Source organism: Narcine bancroftii, chromosome 7 (assembly GCF_036971445.1).
Source record: "Narcine bancroftii isolate sNarBan1 chromosome 7, sNarBan1.hap1, whole genome shotgun sequence".
NCBI lineage: Eukaryota > Metazoa > Chordata > Chondrichthyes > Torpediniformes > Narcinidae > Narcine > Narcine bancroftii.
Genome location: NC_091475.1, coordinates 214,811,031 through 214,833,396, shown reverse-complemented (window position 1 = coordinate 214,833,396; position 22,366 = coordinate 214,811,031). Strand labels below are relative to the sequence as shown.

General features: G+C 44.4%; 1 protein-coding gene across 5 annotated transcripts in view; it reads right to left on the bottom strand.

The window, feature by feature from the left end:
• LOC138739703 (dynein heavy chain domain-containing protein 1) overlaps positions 1 to 22,366 on the bottom strand; it is a 194,564-nt gene that overhangs the window by 102,061 nt on the left and 70,137 nt on the right. For all 5 annotated transcript variants that reach the window (XR_011342368.1, XR_011342369.1, XM_069892290.1 and 2 more), the window contains exons 25-27: positions 17,483 to 17,777; positions 1,757 to 3,428; positions 294 to 505 (exon numbers count right to left, since the gene is read on the bottom strand). Coding sequence is in view for 3 of the 5 variants with exons in the window: in XM_069892290.1 (XP_069748391.1) it covers positions 294 to 505; positions 1,757 to 3,428; positions 17,483 to 17,777 (2,179 nt within the window). In the remaining 2 variants the exon portion in view is untranslated. The remainder of the gene's footprint in view (positions 1 to 293; positions 506 to 1,756; positions 3,429 to 17,482; positions 17,778 to 22,366) is intronic.

Sequence of the window (22,366 nt, the reverse complement as noted above, 5' to 3'; positions counted from 1 at the left end):
TTTAGAGGGGCTGGGTTATGGGGAGAGGCCAGACAGACAGGTTGTTTTCTCTGGAGTGTCGGAGGTTGAGGGAAGGTTTATAAAACCATGAGAGGCAACATCAGGGTGGGCAGTCAGAATCTTGGCCCCAGGGTAAAAGTATCACACACAGGGGGATATGTGCAAGGTGAGGGGAAGAGTTTAAGGGAGATCCCGTTAGCCGCACGCCTCACACCTCCCGCTCCTCGCATCCCTCACCCTTCACACCCTCCCAGACCATTTCGACATGCCCGGGGGCTGAGGCTGTGACTGACCGGTAGTCCTGGTCAGGGTGGAGAGGTTTCCAATGCCCAGGTGTGAGGTCACCATGTCCATGAAAGCCTGCTGGTTCCATTGCTGCCACATATCGACATAACCCATCGCTCCCAGGAAGTGTGGGAGTCCTGTCCACCTGTCCAACAGCTCACTGTCACTGATAGACCACAGCAGCACCACATGGAGGGCCTTCTTCACTGCCAGGAAAAACCTGGAGACACAGAGAGAGTATGGGTGCGGGAAGAGCAAAGGGAGAGGAAAAGAGGAGAGGGGAGGATGAGGAATGGAGAGAGTGGGAGGGGAGGGAAGAGAGAGAACAAGGGAGAGGGGGGAAGGGAGCAGAGGGGAGGAACAGGGATGGGGAGGGAGTGGATGAAGAGGAGAGGGGGATGGGGAGGGGATCAGTGGGTGAGGGAGAGGAGAGGGGAGGGAGAAATGGGGAGGGGAATGGGAGGTAGAAGAATGGTGAGGGGAGGGAGTGAAGGGGAGGAGGAAGGAGGGGAGGAGGAAGGAGGGGAAGAGGGGGAGGTTAGGGAGAGGAACGGGGAGAGAAGGGGAGGAGGGAGAGGAATGGGGTAATGGAGGAGGGAGAGTGGAGGAAAAGGAATGGGGAAGAGGAGGATTGTGAGTGAGGGAGGGTGAGAAACAGGGAAGAGGGAGAGAAATGGGGAAAGGAGGAGGGGAGTGGAGGGTGAGGAGAGGGGGTGGGAGAGAGGGGGAGAGGAACAAGGGAGGAGAAGGAGGGAAGCAGGGGAGGGAGAGAGAATGGGAAGGGAAGAGAGAAGAGCTGACAAAGGTTTGTAACACCATGAGAAGCTTTGATAAGTTGGGAAGTCAAACCTTTTCCCCAGGATGGAAGTGGTGGGCATGTGTTTAAGGTAAGAGGGGGGGGGGCATTTTAAGAGAGATGTGTGGGGCATATCTTTTACACAGAGATGCCTGGAACAAGCTGCCAGGAGCAGTGGGTCTAGCAGATGCAATAGTGGCGTTTCAGAGGTTTTACATACCATCGAATGTAAAGGGGATGGTGGGGGGGGGGATATCTGTGTGGTGCAATGAGCAGAGTCTGAGTTTTATTTGCACATTGTGTTCTGCACAGACACAGGGACCAGTGGGTAGGACTCTCCTGTGGTCTGATTGCAGGCGTGGGAGACATGGAAGAGTCTTTCAGAGAGCCAGCATTGGGTCTTTATGGGCCAAAAGGCCTCTTCCTATGGGAAGGAAGGGATGGGATACTGGGTAAGTGGGAGATCTCAGAGAATTGAACTGGACAGGTGGTTAAAGTCCAAGTTTTGGGATGACATGTTCTGAGATGCAGTGGTGGAGATGGCTTTGTGAGCAGTCCTGAGGAAAGATGTGCTGTGAGGAGCTGAGGAGGGCACAGTGAGGGCTTACTGGGAAAGCAGAGGGCTGAGTCCAAGGTCAGAGGGGTGAAGAGCTGGCAGTGACGACTACAACCTACCTCTGCAAAGCCTGTTCTTCCTTTCCGTTCCACACCAGGTTACTGCTGGAAGTGAACTGCTTGGCCAGTAGGGTGAGTTCTGCAGTGGAGTACAGCCCAGGAAATCTCCCCTCTGCCATCACACTGAAGAGCTCCTGTAAGGTTTCTTGCCCCACACCACTATGGACCATGATGATGGTGCATCTTCCTTCGATCCCTGCCTGCTTGCTGGCCTGCTTGAAGATGCTGGCCACCTTTGGTCTGGACATTTGACCACGCAGCTCAAAGACTGTGGCCAGGGAGAGGTAGGCAGCTAGTCTGACCAGTGTTTTACGGCCTGTGCAGTGAGTGGAGGACACCAGGGCGCAGTGAGCTCCGGGTATGCTCAGGACCCGGGAGATGCGAGCAAAGTGATGCACAGCCTCCTTGAAGAAAATGACCTGGTGGTTGGTGCCCTTGTGGTGGTTCAGCTTCAGGACCACTTGTCTGAGCTGCTGTGCCAGGCTCTCGTAGCTGACCTCACTGTATGGGTTCCACCAGGGAGAGTTCATCTGCTGCCTGTTGTCTGGACGTATTACCCCCTTGCAGAAGATCAGGTCCCTCAGGGCTTTCTCTGTGTAGAGCAGGTGAAGTGGCAGCAGGGGTTTCTGGCTCCTGTAGTGCACTTTACCTTCCACCATGCCTAGGTCCTCCTTGGAATCACTCAGCTGTGAGGCAGGTGGTTGAATGGTGACGTGAGGTCTGCTGGTTGTGTATGACTCGTCACTGAGATGCACCCTCAACAGAAGCTCAGCATCAGAAGGCTCTCGGGGACCTGGTGTTTCTGGGATAAGGGCTCCAGAGTCTGCTCCTGACAGCTTCACAGGCAATGGGCCCTTGGGGTCTTGGCTCAGGTGGTCTTCCATGTGGGATACCTCTCCCTGTACATCTGCATCCTGCATTTCCATGGAGATTGGTAGGTTGACCTGGTCACATGCCAGTGGATCTGATTGGCTAGCTAAAGCTTGGGGTTCAATGATTCTTCGCAAGAGTGACTGGTTGAAAAGAACTTGTACGTTATGTGTGGAGAAGTATGTGTGAGCAACGGTCTGCAGGATCAAGGACAGAGCGGTCCGGTCTTCCTCTGTCTCCAAGCAGTCGGAGAAGGTCCTCATCGACTCATGCTGCCACAGACCCACCACCATTTGGGTGACAATTAACGGAGCCTCAAGCTTGGACACTCTATTCTCACTGAGCTTCAAGGTGTCAACACTGGGAGGATACATCAACAGGAGGGCTCGCAGGACCTTGCCGATATCAGCCACCGAGAACAGGTAATGGGGGTGAGTGGGAGAGGACAGGAATCGTCCCTTCACCTTTTGGTAGAGTTCAGCTGTAGCATAAACAAGGGCTTTGGCGAGGAGGGTGGGCCTGCTTAACAGGTGGGTGGGAAATGTGGCCAGCCAAGCCAGCAGTCGGGGCATGTATATGGTAGTCAGGGTGTCCCAGGTTATTGCAGGGAGGGCCAGCACGGTCATCAGTCGGGTGAAGCGGGGACACAGCATCATCTCGTGACACGGCGTGCATGTTGCCATGAAGCTGACCTGGGCAGACTGGAAGGATCGGAACTGCTGGCCATCTCCATCATAGGTGCCGTGACACGTCAGGGAATGGCGAATGGTTTCAACCACTGGCTGGCACTCTGAACCTGGCTCTGGACAAGAATCAACCAGCAAAGGGTTAGCTGTGGGCAGCCCACCTGATTCACCGCTGCACTGTGGTGGTTGGGAAGGGGAGCCAAAGACAGGCTGGGGCTTTTTGGCTGAGTAGGTGGACACCAGGAGTGTTCCTGCTCAGTAAATCCCAGTGGGGCAGGAACCGGAGAGGCTGAGAAGGTTCTCACAGCAACACAGGGTCTCAGCTCAAAAGAGGCCGGCAGTCCATGGATGACTCCATCATGAACAGTGAAGCCCTCTCCAGACCACCTTGTTGGAAATTATTTCTCCTCTTCACCAAACCTCCCCAGCCCAGAAGCTTCCAGTGATTTCTCTATGCAATGTTGAACACCTCCCCCCCACCCACCCCCCCTCCCCCATCACATCTCCACTCATCTCTGCTGGTCCAAGGAGAATCACCTTGGCTTTTGTACTCTGTCCATAGAACCGGAGTCCTTTGTCCCTGGATCTCCCCGAATAGAACAGTGCAGCTCAGCACAGACCCTTTGGAGCACAATGTGCTGATATAAACCTACTCCACGATCAATCCATCCCTGTTCCCCTACCCTTGCTCCACCCACACCCTTTTACTCCAACAATTCTGAGCTGTGCTTCACGATCAGTCCATCCCTTCCCTCCCCACCCTCATAACACATCATGTTTCTAACATCCATGTGCCTATCTAAGAGTTTCTTAAATGCCCTCGTGTACCAGCCTCCATCACCATTCATTGTGCAAAATTCCCACCTCTGACGTTTCCCTTAAACTTCCCACCACTCGCCTTAAATATATGTCTTCTGGTACAAGTTCTTATCTTTCCTAAGATGTGACAGCCACGGAACTGGATAAAATCAGACAGGTTTGTCCCAATCACCCCAACTCTGGCCCTGTTCCTAATCAAATTAGAGTAAATGGTGGGTGCTGGTCAGTGCAGACTCGGGGCTGAAGGTCATGTCTTCAATAAATCAACACATTGTATCTCTTTCTACCCCCAGATCTCTGCTTTTACGCCTGACCATTAGATGCTATCTCTCTGGCACTCCATCTCCTGAAATCTGGGATTCATGGTTCACCAGCTCAAAAGACCCTCACCAAGGTACAGTAAGCAGAGGTCTCAGCGGTGATCCCGGGGATGCCCTCTGCACTCGTATGACATTGTCATTCGATAAACATCCTCCCAGCACTACTTTCTACCTAGTTTTATATCCACAGTCCAAGGTCTTGATGTGGAAACATGTCCTTTGGGAGCCTGCAGATATCATTTCAACTCCTTCCCTAACACCTGTCTATCACTGCATCAAAGATCTCATCTCAATTAGCCATAATCTGTTTAGAGCATGAAGGGAAACACAGAAGACTGCAGACGCTGTGTTTGTAGTTAAAAAAAACCAAAATACTGGAGGAACTCGACCGGCCCCGTTGCCTTCTGCAGTTCTGTCTATCTCCCTTTCACAGAACCAAAATCAATTCTCACCTCTCCCCTTATCATATCCAATTAACACCTCTTGTTGGTCAGGATTCCTTCCCCAGCCAACACTGACTCTATTCTGACCTCTCCTGCTTTTTGCTTATTCCTTGAAGAAGGGCTCAGGCTCGAAACATCAGCGATACTGCATATCGTTGTCTCCAATGGACAGTGAAAGAGCGGCTGAGTTCCTCCAGCATTTCATTGTGTTTTTATCAGAACAGGAAGTAAGCATCCTAAAAATCCTGAGGGTCGGTGATGAGAGGAAATATTAGTGGAATGTGTGTGTACTTCTCAAAAGTAACCAAATTAAAATTTTGGAAACACCTTAAAAACACACAAGGTTGACAGAGCAAAGGTTTTCTTTTTAGATTAACAACGGATGAGAGGAGACTTAATAGAAGTCTACAAGATTATGAGAGGCATAGATAGGGTGGACAGCTGGCACTTTTGACCCAAGGCAAAAATAGCAAATACCAGAGGACATCTGTTCCATGTGAGTGGAGGAAAATTTAGGGGCGATGTCAGAGGTATTTTGTTTTCTCAGAATCCTGAGTCCCGGCAGTGATGGTGGAGGCTGGTAGAATAAGGGACATTTAATGATAGGCACATGGATGTACAAAAAAGACATGCTTCTGGGGTTGGGATTGTCTTGGAGGAGCTTTACACAGGTTGGCACAACATCATGGGCTGAATAGGAGCAGAAGTAGGCTATTTAGCACATCAAATCTGCCCCGCTATTCCAGCATGAGCCCAATCAGTCTCAGACCCCTGCCTTCTTCCAATAACCTTTAAAAACATGACCATTCAGATACCTGTCAATCTCTGACTTAACTACACCCTGTCTGATCTGTGCTCCCCTTCTGTCAGTTCCCTAAAACCCTCAGTTGTTCCATTCTTTTTTTTTAAATTTTTTATTTTTCACACCATAAATCGCATTAACCATGATACACACTTTTTCCTTTTCACACATATACAGTGCCATTTTCTTCCCCCCCCCTCCCTCCTCCCATCCCACCCTCCCTACCTCCCCCCTCCCGTCCATTTAAAGCATAAAATCTAGGATACATTAAACCAGTCAGACAATGTTGTCATTCAATAAAAATACACCAGAAATTCAACTGAGTCCATTCTTTTCATTTCCTTTTCCTTCCGTTAACTTAGGTAATGATTGTCCCCGGTAGGTTTTCGCTATTGTGTTTAATGTAAGGCTCCCATATTTGTTCGAATATTTCAATATTATTTCTTAAACTATATGTTATTTTTTCTAATGGAATACATTTATTCATTTCTATATACCATTGTTGTATTTTCAAATTATCTTCCAATTTCCAGGTTGACATAATACATTTTTTTGCTACGGCTAGAGCTATCTTAACAAATCTTTTTTGAGCATCCTCCAAATCAATTCCAAATTCTTTGTTTTTTATGTTACTTAGAAGGAAGATCTCTGGATTCTTTGGTATATTGTTTTCTGTAATTTTATTTAATATTTGGTTTAGATCTTCCCAAAATTTTTCTACTTTCTCACATGTCCAGATTGCATGAATTGTTGTTCCCATTTCTTTTTTACATCGAAAACATCTATCAGATACTGTTGGGTCCCATTTATTTAACTTTTGAGGTGTAATGTATAGCCTGTGTAACCAATTATATTGTATCATACGTAACCTCGTATTTATTGTATTTCTCATCGTTCCAGAGCATAACTTCTCCCATGTTTCCTTTTTTATCTTTATATTTAAATCTTGTTCCCATTTTTGTTTAGTTTTACCATTTGTTTCCTCATTCTCCTTTTCTTGCAGTTTAATATACATATTTGTTATAAATCTTTTGATTATCATTGTATCTGTAATCACATATTCAAAGTTACTTCCCTCTGGCAAACTCAAACTGCTTCCTAATTTATCCTTCAAGTAGGATCTCAACTGGTAATATGCCAGCGCTGTATCTTGAGTTATATTGTATTTATCTTTCATTTGTTCAAAGGATAAGAATCTATTTCCTGAAAAACAATTTTCTATTCTTTTAATCCCTTTTTTCTCCCATTCTCTAAAGGAAAGGTTATCTATTGTAAAAGGGAGTAACTTGTTTTGCGTCAATATTAGTTTTGGCAATTGATAATTTGTTTTATTTCTTTCTACATGAATCTTCTTCCAAATATTGAGTAGATGATGTAATACTGGAGCAGTTCTTCCATTCTTAAAGTAAATAAGGGAGGATAAATCCCCAGGGTCTGACAAGTTATTTATTACCTTGATCCTTGAGGGAGGCTAGTGTTGAAATTGTAGGGGCTCTGGCAAGTATATTTAAAATGTCCTTAGCCATGGGTGTGGTACAAGAGAATTGGAGGGTTGCTCATGTTGTTTCATTGTTTAAGAAAGGCTCTAAAAATAACCCAGAAAATGACAGGCCAGTAGAAGGTAAATTATTGGAAGGTTTTCTAAGAATTTGATATACAAGATTTGGATAGTTAGGAAATGATTGTGCATAGTCAACATGGCTTTGCATGTGGAAGGTCTTGTTTACAAATTTTATAAAAGATTTTCAAGGAAGTTACCAGAAAAGTTGATGAAATTTAGTAAGGTCCCACACGGGAGGTTAGTCAGGAAGGTTCACTCACTCGGTATTCATGGTGAGGTAGGAAAATAGATTCAGCATTGGTGTTATGGGAGAAGCCAGAGAGTAGTAGTGGATGGTTGGTCCTCAGACTGGAGGCCTGTGACTAGTGCTGTGCCTCAGGGATTGGTGCTGGGTCCATTGTTGTTTGTCATCTATATCAATGATCATGTGGGAAATTGGATCAAACTTTCTGACACACTGTGGCATGATTGGTGTAGCAGTTAGCGCAATGTTATCACAGAGCCAACGATCGGGACCTGGTTTCGAGTCCTGCACTGTCTGTAAGGAGTTTGTACATTCTCCCCGTTTCGGTGTGGGTTTTCCCCAGAGGCTCCGGTTTCCTCCAACCATTCGAAACATACAGGGGTTGTAGGATAATTAGGTGGCACAGACTTTTTGGGCCGAATTAGCCTTTTATAGTTCTAATATCTAACCATATAATAATTACAGTACAGAAACAAGACATCTTGGCCCCTCTAGTCTGTATCGATCTAAGTGATCTTCCCTGGGCTCATACTCTGCCCAAAACTCTTCAATCCCCCCCAATTCATGCACCTATCTAACTTTTCCTTAAATCACAAAATTGACTTTGCTGCAATCATCTCCTCTGGAAGGTCATTCCACTGCCACTACTCTCTGAGTGAAGAAGTTCCCTCTCATGTTACTTCTAATCTTTTGCCCCCCCCCCAACTCTTAACTCGTGACCTCTTGTTTGAATCTCCCCTACCCTTAAGGGAAAGAACCTATTCATATCTACTTTATCTATCCCCTCATGATTTTAAATACCTCTATCAAATCCTCCCTCAACCTTCTACACTCCAATGAATAAAGACCTAATCTGCTGAATCTTTCTTTGTAATCTAGATACTGAAATCCAGGCAGCATTTGTGTAAATCTTCTCTGCACTCTCTCTCTACCTTGCTGATATCCTTCCTATAATTCGGTGACCAGAACTCCACACAGTATTCTAAATTTGGCTTCACTGATGCCTTGAACAGTCTCAACATCACTTCCCAACTCCTATATTCTATGCTTTGATTTATAAAGGCCAGCATACCAAAAGCCTCTTCACCACTCTGTCCACATGAGATTCCACCTTCAAAGAACGATGAACCGTTATTCCTAGATCTTTTCTGTTCTTTTCCATTCTTCAATGCCCTCCCGTTTACTGCATATGTCCAATTTTGATTATTCTTTCCAAAATGAAGCACTTCACACTTTTAAAAAAGTAATGTGGAGGATTGTGTGCAGTTTTGGTCACAAGAAAGATATCAATAAGATAGAAAGAGTGCAGAGAAGATTTACTAGGATGTTGCCCCAACTTCAGGAATGGGGTGCAGAAGAATGAGGGGAGATTTGATCAAGGTTTCAAAATTATGAGGGGTAAATGTAGGTCGGCTTATTCCACTGAGGGCAGGTGAGATACAAACCAGAGGACATGGGTTAAGGGTGATAGGGGAAAAGTTTAGAGGGAACATGAGAAGAAACTTCTTCACACAGAGAGTGGTGGGGGTGTGGAATAAGCTGCCAGCTGAGGAGGTGAATGTGGGTTTAATTTTAACATTAAAGAAGAATTTGGACAGGTACATGGATGGGATAACATAGAACATAGGCCCTTTGGCCCTTGATGTTGTGCCGACCCATAAAAAAGTACTAAACCCTCCCAATCCTGTAACCCTCTATTTTTCCTCCATCCATGTGCCTGCCTAAGAGTCTTTTAAATGTCCCTAATGTTCCAGCCTTCACCACCATCCCTGGCAAGGCATTCCAGGCCCCCACAACTCACTGTGTAAAAAAAAAAAAAACTTACCCCCTGTTGTCTCCCCTAAACTTCCCTCCCTTCACTTTGTACACACGTCCTTTGGTGTTTGCTGATCCTGCCCTGGGAAACAGGTGCTGGCCGTCCACCATATCTATCCCTCTCAGAATCCTGTAAACCTCTATCAAGTCTCCTCTCATCCTTCTATGCTCCAAAGGGAAAAATCCCAGCTCTGCTAACCTTGCCTCATAAGACTAGTTTCCCAATCCAGACAACATTCTGGTAAATCTCCTCTGCCCTCTCTCCACAGCTTCCAATTCCTTCCCATAATGAGACGACCAGAACTGAACACAATACTCTAAGTGTGGTCTCATCAGAGATTTGTAGAGTTGTAACATGATCTCTCAACTCCTGAACTCAATCCCCCTGTTAATGAAGCCCAGCATCCCATAGGCCTTCTTAACTCTCCTATCAACTTGTGCGGCGACCTTGAGGGATGTATAGATTTGGACCCCAAGGTCCCTCTGTTCATCCACACTCTTAAGTTACTGACCATTAACCCTGTACTCAGCCTTCTGGTTTGTCCTTCCAAAATGTATCACCTCAATCTTATCCAGATTGAACTCCATGTGCGACTTTTCCACCCCTCTCTGCATCCTGTCTATATCCTCTTGTAACCTTTGACAACCTTCAGTTCCATCCACGATTCCTCCAACTTTTGTATCATCCACAAACTTACTGACCCATCCTTCCGCTTCTTCATCCAGGTCATTTATGAAAATCACAGAGCAGGGGTCCCAGAACAGATCCCTGCGGCCCCTCCACTAGTCACCGACCTCCAGGCAGAATACTTTCCTTCCACTACAATTCTCTGCTATCTTACTGCAAGCCAATGTTTTATACACACGGCCAAGTCTTACTGGAGAAGTCTCTCATGGGGGACTTTGTCAAATGCCTTGTTAAAATCCATGTTGACCACATGTACTGCCCGACCCTCATCAATTTTTTTTGTTACCTCTTCAAAAAACTCAATTAGGCTTGTGAGGCACGACCTTCCCTTCACAAAGCCCTGCTGACTGTCCGTGAGTAGACTGGACTTCTCCAAATGCTCATAGATCCTATCCTTCAGAATCCTCTCCATTAGTTTACACCCCACTGACGTAAGTCTCACTGGTCTATAATTCCCAGGATTCTTCCTGTTACCTTTTTTAAACAAAGGACTACATTTGCCATTCTCCAATCCTCCAGCACCTCCTCTGCGTCCAAAGAGGACTGAACGATCATAGCTACTGCCCCAGTTATCTCTTCCCTCCCTTCCAACAGCAGCCTGGGGTATATTGCATCTGGCCCCAGGATACATCATACCACAGTGATGTTTTTAAGAAGATCGAACACTTCCTCTTCCTTAATCTCCACATTGTCCCGCCCACAGGCCTGTTCTATTCCAACCTCACCATGATCAAGGTCCTTTTCTCTTGTGAATATTGAAGCAAAGTATTCATTTAGGACCTCCTCAACCTCCTCCAGCCCCAGGCCCATGTTGCCTATTTTATCCTTTAGTGGCCCCAACTTCTGTCCTTCACACATAGAACACCTTGGGGTTCTCCTTAATTCTACTTGCCAGGGCCTTCTCATGCCCCCTTCGAACTCTCCAAAGTCCTTTGTTGAGCTCTTTCTGGCTACGATATACTTCTCATGAGCCCTTCCTGTTTCCTATAATCTAACGCCTGTTTCCTTCTTCCTCTTACTTGTTGCTTCACCTGTTTTGTCAACCATGGTTCCCTTTTCCTGCCATCTTTTACTTGACCCAGTGGGACAAACCTATCCTGAACCCAGCACAAGTGGTCCCTAAACTTCCTCCACGTTACCTCTGTGCTTACACCCTTAAACATCTGTTTCCAATTACTCTCACTAGTTCCTGCCTCAACCCTCTGGACAAAGCAGCTCAGTCTCCTTTCTTATAACTGAAGCTGCTGGGTGAGTACACCGACAGACAGTTCCTCACAGCAGTGCTGGCCCCTGCAAACAAAACAACTCAGCCCCCTGCCTGCTGAAGCTGTCAGGCACCCACACACAGACTGACCATCTGACTAGCTGCCATCCAACTAATGTAATCTTTTTGACAGTTCAAACTCAGCGTGCTGGGCTCTTCAACTGCCCCAGCGTGTATATTCAGCTCTCCTGATTGGCAGAGAGGGGTTGACAACAGCGGGCACGTTCTCCACAAGCCCACCAGCATCAGCGCAGGGCTCTCGTGATCCTGACACCTGTCAATTCTCCCAGCGCATGGCTTCAGTGCTTCCCACAGTGTGTACTCTTCTCTCTCCTGCTGCATTTCAGACCTGTCCCTGCCCAAAAATAAAGTTTTCCAGGGCCCATAACAGGGTGTATTCCCTCTTCAGGACCTCATCCCTACTCCTATGTTATTGGTCCCCACGTCTGGATGCTCACCATCCCCCACCAGAATGCTGTGAACTTAATCAGAGACGTCCCTGATCCTGATATCTGGAAGGCAACATACCATCAGGGGGTTTTGATCTCATTCACCCAACCTCCTATCTGCTCTCCTAACCAATGAATCCCCAATTACCATAGCTCTCTACTTCTCCCCCAACCCTTCTGAGCTGAGGGGCCAGCCTGTTCGCCTGAGATGAGACCACCACGGCTTGACCCTGGCAAATCTCCCCCTCCAAAACAGTATACTTAATGTTGAGACAAATGGCCACAGGGATGCTCTGCACTCTCCCTTCTCTCTCCTAATAGTATCCCAGTTACCATCTCCCTGAAGCTCCTCTCTATCACTGCCTCTGCTTCCCGACTGATCCGGAGTTCATCCAGCTCCAGCTCCCCAATTCGGTCTCTGAGGAGCTGCAGCTGGATGCACTTTTGGCAGATGGAGTTATCGGGGAGAATTGTACTGTCCCAGATTCCCAGATCCTGCATTCAGAGCATTCAACTGCCCAAGCTGGTGCCTCCATTAATTTAAATTCAATGATCTTACCTCACTGGAACCAAACTCATCTCAGCCTCTGAGCCAAACCTTCAAGTCCCACTCCTAACCTGAGCCACTCGCATACTGGCCGCTTCTCTTGTGCTACCCTTTATCTTAATTACTCCTCCCACCAATCACAGTTCAGTTTAACCCTTAACTTTCCCTCCACACTTTTTAAAGGCACTCACCTCAAGTTGGCTCTCAACAGTCTCAGCTCTCTTGAGTCCCATGCTCCTCCTCTTTCAGTAATAAGAGGAATGGAGGGCTATGGACCGGGTGCTGTCTGTGGATCCAGACAAAAAAAATGGTTCGGCACAGACTAGAAGGGCCAAAGGGCTTTGTTTCAGTGCTGTAAAGTTCTCTGATTCTAGGAAGGTGGGGCCACTAAAGGATAATGTAAGAACATGTGCCTTGAGGTGGACGAAGTTGGGGAGGTCCTTAATGAATACTTTGCTTCAGTATTCACATGAGAAAAGGACCTTCATCAGGGTGAGGTCGAAATTGAATGGGCCTGTGTGCTGGACACTGTTGAGATTAAGGAAGAGGAAGTATTGGATCTTCTTAAAAACATCAACTGATAAGTCCCTGGGGCCAGATGCAATATACCCCAGGCTGCTGTTGGAAGGGAGGGAAGAGATAACTGGGGCAGTAACTATGATCTTTGAATCCTCTTTGGCCGCAGGGGAGGAGCCAGTGGATTGGCCAATGTCATCCCCTTGTTTAAAAAAAATAGGGAGAATCTTGGGAATTATAACCAGTGAGTCTTGCCTCAGTGGGTGTAAACTATTAGAGAGGATTCTTAAGGATAGGATCTATTGAGTATTTGGAGAATTACAATCTACTCAAAGATAGTCAGCAGGGCTTTGTGAAGGGAAGGTCATGTCTCATGAGTCTAATGGAATTTTTTGAGGAGGTAACAAAAGAAATTGATGAAGGTCGGGTTGTAGATGTGGTCTACATGGATTTTAGCAAGGCATTTGACAAAGTCCTCCATGAGAGACTCATTCAGAAAGTCATGAGGCACAGGATCAGTGGAACTTTGGCCGTGTGGATAAAAAATTGGTTTTTAGGTAGAAAGCAGAGAGCAGTAGTGGAAGAAAAGTATTCTGCTTGGAGGTCAGTGATTAGTGGAGGAGCTGCAAGGATCTGTTCTTGGAGCCCTGCTCTTTGTGATTTTTATAAATGGCCTGGATGAAGAGGCTGAAGGATGGGTAAGTTTTTGAATGATACGAAGGTTAGAGGAGTCATGAATGGAGCTGAAGGTTGTCGAAGGTTACAAGAGGATATAGACAGGATGCAGAGAGGGGTGGAAAAGTGGCAGATGGATTTAAATCTGGAAAAATGTAAGGTGATGGATTTTGGAAGGACAAACCAGAAGGCTGAGTGCAGGGTCAATGGCCGATGGAACAGAGAGACCTTGGGGTCCAAATCCATACATCCCTCAAGGTACATTAAAAGTAAAAGATTAGTGAGGGATAGAATTGGACCCCTTGTAGATAGGGAGGGTAGGCTGAGTGAGAAGTCAGAGGAGATGGTGGAAATTTTAAATGATTTCTTTTCCTCGGTATTCACTAGGGAAAAAATAATAATTGTACCAGTTGAAGTAAAGCAAAATAGTGGGGAGGTCATGAATCATATAAGGATAACCGAGGAGCTAGTGATGGCAGTATTAAAAAAGATAAAGGTGGACAAATCTCCGGGTCCGGACAATGTATTCCCAAGGACACTCAGGGAGACTAGTGTACAGATAGTGGGGCCATTAACAGAGATATTAAGGGTGTCACTGGTCACGGGGGTAGTGCCGGAGGATTGGAGGGTGGCTCATGTTGTTCCACTGTTTAAGAAAGGGTCCAGATGTAAGCCTGGAAATTATAGACCTGTGAGTCTGATGTCTGTGGTGGGTAAGTTGATGGAAAGTGTTCTGAGGGATGGCATTTACAAATATTTGGAAGAACAGAAATTGATAGGTAGTAGTCAGCATGGTTTTGTCAGGGGTAGATCATGCTTAACTAACCTTATAGAGTTTTTCGAGGGGGTTACAAAAAAGATTGATGAAGGGAAGGCTGTGGATGTTGTCTATTTAGATTTTAGTAAAGCTTTTGACAAAGTTCCTCACAGGAGGTTAGGAAAAAAGGTGGAGGCATTAGGTATAAATAAGGAGGTAGTGAAATGGATTCAGCAATGGTTGAATGGGAGGTGTCAGAGAGTAGTGGTAGAAAATTGTTTGTCCAATTGGAGGCCGGTGACTAGTGGAGTTCCTCAGGGCTCGGTCCTGGGTCCACTATTGTTTGTTAGATATATTAACGATCTAGAAGAAGGGGTGGTGAATTGGATAAGTAAGTTTGCAGATGATACAAAGATTGGTGGTATTGTGGACAGTGAGGAAGATTACCATAGCTTAAAAAGAGATATAGGAAAGCTATAGGAGTGGGCTGAGAAATGGCTGATGGAATTTAATACGGATAAGTGTGAGGTGTTGCATTTTGGAAAGGCAAATTTAAATAGGTCATATACATTGAATGGTAGACAATTGAGGAGTGCAGAGCAACAAAGGGATTTAGGAGTTATGGTAAATAGTACCCTCAAGGCTGATACTCAGGTAGATGGTGTGGTGAAGAAGGCATTTGGAATGTTGGCCTTCATAAATCGGAGTATTGAATTCAAGACTTGGGATGTTATGATGAAATTCTACAAAGCATTGGTGAGGCCAAGTTTGGAGTTCTGTGTACAGTTTTGGTCACCAAATTATAGGAAGGATATAAACAAAATAGAGAGAGTGCAGAGAAGGTTCACGAGAATGTTGACAGGATGTCAGGGTTTGAATTACAGAGAAAGGTTGAGCAGCCTGGGGCTTTTTTTCTCTGGAGCATAGAAGATTGAGGGGGGATTTGTTGGAGGTGTTCAAGATTTTAAAAGGGACAGAGAGAGTCAACGTGGATAGGCTTTTTCAATTAAGAGTGGGGATATTCAAACCAGAGGCCATGGTTTGAGATTGCAGGGGGAAAATTATAAGGGGAACATGAAGGGAAATTTCTTCACGCAAAGGGTGGTTGGGATGTGGAATAAGCTTCCGGCAGAGGTGGTTGAAGCAAGGACGTTATTTACATTTAAGGAAAGACTGGATAATTACATGGAGGGGAGAGTATTGGAGGGGTATGGACCAGGTGCTGGTCAGTGGGACTAGGTGGGGATTTGTTCTGGCATGGACTAGTAGGGCTAAACTGGCCTGTTCTGTGCTGTATATAGTTATATGGTCACTGCACAGGTTGATAGGATAGTTTAGAAGCCCTCAGGGATGCTGGGCTTCATTAATAGAGCGATTGAATTCAGGAGTAGAGTAGGTTCTAAAGTTTTAATTTGATGAGATGTGGTGCCCATTCATAGATTACTATCATAAATGGAAGATTTAAGAAGTCTGGATGCTCCAGAGATTATCTGTCTTGTGTCTGAAGGTCGCTATTTGATCCATATCTTCACAATTTCTACGTTAACCTTGATTAGAGGGAAAGGTTGGGTTAAATTTAGTTTTAGCATTTTTTGGTTTTCTTTTTATCATTTTATTTTTATCCTTTTCTTAGATTAACTTGTCAATTATGGGTTTAAATCTTGTGTTTAGATCATATCATTAGACAGAATTTACCTTTTGTTTAGATCAAGGGATTGTTTATTTAGTCATAGCTATTTTGGATTATATTATGAGAAAGAGATAGATGGATCATTACCATTCTGATAGAATTTAATGTTTTAAAGAAATATTGTTAATAAACAAATATGGACAGGTTTTCAATTTATATTTAATTGGTGATATTTATATGATTTGACCTATTACTTGTTTTATTAGAGGACTTTGTATGTAGGATTTATGTTAAATGCAATAAAAATATTTTAAAAAGAGTAGAGATCATGTTGCAACTCTACAAATCTTTGGTGAGACCCCACTTAGAGGATTGTGTTCAGTTCTGGTCACCTCATTATAGGAAGGATGTGGAAGCTATGGAGAGGGGGCAGAGGAGATTTACCAGGATGTTGCCTGGATTGGGAAACAAGTCTTAAGTGGCAAGGTTAGCAGAACTGGGACTTTTTGCAGCGTAGAAGGATGAGAGGAGATGATAGAGGTCCAGAAGATTCTGAGAGGCATAGGGTGGACAGCAGCACCTGTTTCCGAGGGAAGGATCAGCAAATACCAGAGGATGTATGTACAAAGTGAAGGGAGGGAAGTTTAGGAGAGATGTCAGGGGTAAGTTTTTTTTTTTACAGTGAGTTGTGGGTGCCTGGTGGTGGAGGTTGGAACATTAGGGGTATTTAAGAGACTCTTAGACAAGCAAATGGACAAGAGAAATAGAGGGTTACAGGGTTGGGAGGGTTTAGTACTTATTTTAGAAATATATGGGTTGGCACAACATCAAGGGCCAAAGGGTCTGTACTGTGCTGAAGTGTTCTGTGTTCTCTGTTTCTTGGATCCAGTACTAGATCTAGTATGGCCTCTCCTTTAGTTGGCTTGTTTACATACTGTCAGGAATCCTTCAATCCTGAGAAATTCTGCCCCATCTGAACCTTTTGCACTAAGGAGGTGCCAGTCAATATGACAGAAGTTGATCTCCCGTAAAAGCCTGTTATTTTTCCACCTTTTCATAATCTGCCTACTTATCTGTCCCTCAGTGTCCTGAGGGCTATATGGGGCATATAGATTACTCCCAGTAGAGTGACCAGCCCCTTCCTGTTTCTCACAGTGACTCAGGGGACCTCCCTTTCTGCAGCCATGATACTCTCCCTGCTGAATAATGACACACCAACCACCCACCCCCCCAACCTTTCACCAACTTCTGATCGCTTTTGAAATCTCTCATCCCTGATACCTGCATCAGCTAATCAGGTCCTTGCATCACCCACAGCACTGTAATTCCACGGACTGATCCAGGGTCGACCGTTATTCCTCATACTGGCATTAAAGTACACACATTACAGCACATCAGGGGGTGGGGTGAGAGGGGGTAGGGGATGGGTGGGTTGGGGGATGGGGGGGCTGGTTAAGGGACATGGGTGCAGGATAGGTGGGGTAGATGGATGAGGACGGTAAGTGGAGGGATTGGTGGTGGCTGGGTGAAGAGGATGGGTGGAGGACATAGGGGAAATGGGTGGAGGACATAGGGGAAATGGGTGGAGGGATGGGTAGGGGGCGGGTGGGGATAGTGAAGCACCCACACCATAAACTCACTGTAATCTGCCATGTGGATGTCATCCAGGAAGACAAGGACAGCCTTGGTGCGTGGAGGGTCTGCACTGGGCGATGGGGGCTGTCTGCTCCAGTGCTGGGGCAAGACCCACTCGGACAGGTGCTGCCAGACATGCCGTGGACGGAGGTGGGGGCTGACAGGCAGCCGGGATGCTGGGGGCAAGGTGCCGAGGCGTTGGAGGGCTTGCAGGAGGCTGGTCTTGCCGTGACCGGACTGTCCCACCAGGAGCACGGGGTGTGGAGGCAGCAGCTCGAGCAGCCGGATGTAGATCTGCACCTGTAAAACCCAGGCCGTGAGTGGGGGGTGGATGCTGCAGATGCACAACAGAGGGGGGGGGGGGGGGGAAATGCCCAAGGATGGAGAGACCACCCAATGGGGAGGGGTGCACCTGCAACCCACCAGGTGGGGGGGGGGGGTGAGGAGTCGGTGAAGGAGAGTGGAATCATCTGAGTAGGAACCCAGAACCCACCCCCAATCTCATCTCTACCCCACCCTCAACCCATCCCTCCCCACCCAATCCTCACCCCCACCCTCATCCCATCCCACTTTTTCATCACCCCCCCCACCCCATCCTCATCCTCACCCACACCCCACCCCATCCTTCTCCCAGGGTGGGGAGATGCCATGGAAGGGGAGTTACCTTTGGAGGGGGGGGAAATGGCCAACTCTGAACAGATGAGTGTGGAAACCGATCAGATCCTGATTGAATGGTGGGGCAGACATGGTGGGCTGAATGGCCTCTTTCTGCTGCTCTGTCTGATACTTATTTTTTTTTTATTTTTTATTTTTCACACCATAAACCACATTGACCATGATACATACATTTTCCTTTCCAAATATATAGTGTCATTTTCTCCTGCCCACTCCTCCCATCCCACCCTCCCTACCTCCCCCCCCATCCATTTAAAGTACAAAATCTAAGATACATTAAACCAGTCAAACAATGTTGTCATTCAATAAAAACAATAAATTCCACTGAGTCAATTCTTTTCATTTCCTTCTCCTTTCGTTAATTTAGGTAGTGAATGTCCCCGGTAGGTTTTCTCTATTGTGTTTCATGTATGGCTCCCATATTTGTTCAAATATTTCAATATTATTTCTTAAACTATATGTTATTTTTTCTAATGGAATACATTTATTCATTTCTATATACCATTGTTGTATTTTCAAATTATCTTCCAATTTCCAGGTTGACATAATACATTTTTTTGCTACGGCTAGAGCTATCTTAACAAATCTTTTTTGTGCATCCTCCAAATCAATTCCAAATTCTTTGTTTTTTATGTTACTTAGGAGGAAGATCTCTGGATTCTTTGGTATATTGTTTTCTGTTATTTTATTTAATATTTGGTTTAGATCTTCCCAAAATTTTTCTACTTTCTCACATGTCCAGATTGCATGAATTGTTGTTCCCATTTCTTTTTTTACATCGAAAACATCTACCAGATACTGTTGGGTCCCATTTATTTAACTTTTGAGGTGTAATGTATAGCCTGTGTATCCAGTTATATTGTATCATACGTAACCTCGTATTTATTGTATTTCTCATTGTTCCAGAGCATAACTTCTCCCATGTTTCCTTTTTTATCATTATATTTAAATCTTGTTCCCATTTTTGTTTAGTTTTACCATTTGTTTCCTCATTCTCCTTTTCTTGCAGTTTAATATACATATTTGTTATAAATCTTTTGATAATCATTGTGTCTGTAATCACATATTCAAAGTTACTTCCCTCTGGTAAACTTAGACTGCTTCCTAATTTGTCCTTCAAGTAGGATCTCAATTGGGAATATGCCAGCACTGTATCTTGAGTTATATTGTATTTATCTTTCATTTGTTCAAAGGATAATAATCTATTTCCTGAAAAACAATTTTCTATTCTTTTGATCCCTTTTATCTCCCATTCTCTAAAGGAAAGGTTATCTATTGTAAAAGGGAGTAACTTATTTTGCGTCAATATTAGTTTTGGTAATTGGTAATTTGTTTTATTCCTTTCTACATGAATCTTTTTCCAAATATTGAGGAGATGATGTAATACTGGAGAACTCCTATGTTGTACCAATTTTTCATCCCATTTATATAATATGTGTTCAGGTATCTTTTCCCCTACTTTATCTAGTTCTAATCTAGTCCAATCTGGCTTTTCCCTTGTTTGGTAAAAATCTGATAGGTATCTTAATTGTGCGGTTCCATAATAATTTTTAAAGTTTGGCAGTTGTAAGCCTCCTTGTTTATACCATTCTGTTAATTTATCTAGTGCTATCCTCGGTTTCCCCCCTTTCCATAAAAATTTCCTTAATATTTTCTTAAATCCTTGAAGAATTTCTCTGTCAAGTGTATTGGCAATGCCTGAAATAGGTATAATATCCTTGGGAAAATGTTCATTTTAATACAGTTTATCGGTAAATCTTTCCAATGCTCTAAATCGCCCTGTAATTTTTTTCATTAGTGGATAATAATTGAGTTTATATAGATGGCTGAGATTTTTATTTATTTGTATACCTAGGTATCTTATTGCTTGCATTTGCCATCTGAATGGTGATTCCTTCTTAATTTTTAAGAAATCCGCATTATTCATTGGCATTGCTTCACTTTTATTTATGTTAATCTTGTAACCCGACACTTCTCCATATTCCTTCAATTTCTTATATAATTCTTTTATTGATAGTTCTGGTTCTGTTAAGTATACTGTAACATCATCCGCAAATAAACTGATTTTATATTCCTTGTCTTTTATTTTTATCCCTTTTATATTATTTTCTGTTCTTATCAATTCTGCTAGTGGTTCTATAGCTAACGCGAACAATAAGGCATTCCTGCTTTGTTGATCTGCTTAAGTTAAATTGCTTTGATATATATCCATTTACTGTCACTTTCGCCAATGGTCCCTTATATAATGCTTTAATCCAATTAATATACTTCTCTGGTAAACTGAATTTTTGTAATACTTTGAATAAATAATTCCATTCTACTCTGTCAAAGGCCTTCTCTGCATCTAAAGCAACTGCTACTGTTGGCGCTTTACTCCCTTCTACTGCATGAATTAAGTTAGTAAATTTACAAATATTGTCTGTTGTGCATCTTTTTTTAATAAATCCAGTTTGGTCTAGATTTAACATTTTAGGTACATACTCTGCTAATCTGTTTGCTAATAGTTTAGCTATTATCTTATAATCTGTGTTAAGTAATGATATTGGTCTATATGACGCTGGTGCGAGTGGATCTTTCCCTTGTTTTAGTATTACTGTCTTTCTTTCTTTGGCTTGGCTTCGCGGACGAAGATTTATGGAGGGGGTAAAAAGTCCACGTCAGCTGCAGGCTCGTTTGTGGCTGACCAGTCCGATGCGGGACAGGCAGACACGATTGCAGCAGTTGCAAGGGAAAATTGGTTGGTTGGGGTTGGGTGTTGGGTTTTTCCTCCTTTGCCTTTTGTCAGTGAGGTGGGCTCTGCGGTCTTCTTCAAAGGAGGCTGCTGCCCGCCAAACTGTGAGGCGCCAAGATGCACGGTTTGAGGCGTTATCAGCCCACTGGCGGTGGTCAATGTGGCAGGCACCAAGAGATTTCTTTAGGCAGTCCTTGTACCTTTTCTTTGGTGCACCTCTGTCACGGTGGCCAGTGGAGAGCTCGCCATATAATACGATCTTGGGAAGGCGATGGTCCTCCATTCTGGAGACGTGACCCATCCAGCGCAGCTGGATCTTCAGCAGCGTGGACTCGATGCTGTCGACCTCTGCCATCTCGAGTACCTCGACGTTAGGGGTGTGAGCGCTCCAATGGATGTTGAGGATGGAGCGGAGACAACGCTGGTGGAAGCGTTCTAGGAGCCGTAGGTGGTGCCGGTAGAGGACCCATGATTCGGAGCCGAACAGGAGTGTGGGTATGACAACGGCTCTGTATACGCTTATCTTTGTGAGGTTTTTCAGTTGGTTGTTTTTCCAGACTCTTTTGTGTAGTCTTCCAAAGGCGCTATTTGCCTTGGCGAGTCTGTTGTCTATCTCATTGTCGATCCTTGCATCTGATGAAATGGTGCAGCCGAGATAGGTAAACTGGTTGACCGTTTTGAGTTTTGTGTGCCCGATGGAGATGTGGGGGGGCTGGTAGTCATGGTGGGGAGCTGTTTTATTGCTGTTTTACATGAATCTGGTAAGCTTTGTGTTTTGTCAATCTGGTTGATTACTTCCAGGAGGGGAGGAATTAATAGATCTTTAAATGTTTTATAGAATTCTATTGGGAATCCATCCTCTCCCGGTGTTTTATTATTTGGTAATTTTTTTATTATCTCTTGTATTTCTACTATTTCAAATGGTTCTGTTAATTTATTTTGTTCCTCTATTTGTAATTTTGGTAGTTCAATTTTAGTTAAAAATTCATCTATTTTGTCTTCTTTCCCTTCGTTTTCAGTTTGGTATAATTGTTCGTAGAATTCTCTGAAGTCTCCGTTGGATTTTATGTGATTTGTTTGTCTTTTTTCCTTGATGCCAATACCATTTTCTTAGCTTCTTCTGTCTTAAGCTGCCATGCTAGAATTTTGTGCGTTTTTTCCCCTAGTTCAAAATATTTCTGTTTTGATTTCATTATGTTCTTCTCCACCTTATATGTTTGTAGTGTTTCATATTTTATTTTTTTATCTGCCAATTCTCTTCTTTTAGTTGTATCTTCCTTCATTGCTAATTCTTTTTCTATATTTACTATTTCCCTTTCCAACTGCTCTGTTTCCTGATTGTAGTCCTTCTTCATCTTAGTTACATAACTTATTATTTGCCCTCTAATGAATGCTTTCATTGCATCCCATAGTATAAACTTATCTTTCACTGATTCCGTATTTATTTCAAAGTACATTTTAATTTGTTTTTCAATGAATTCTC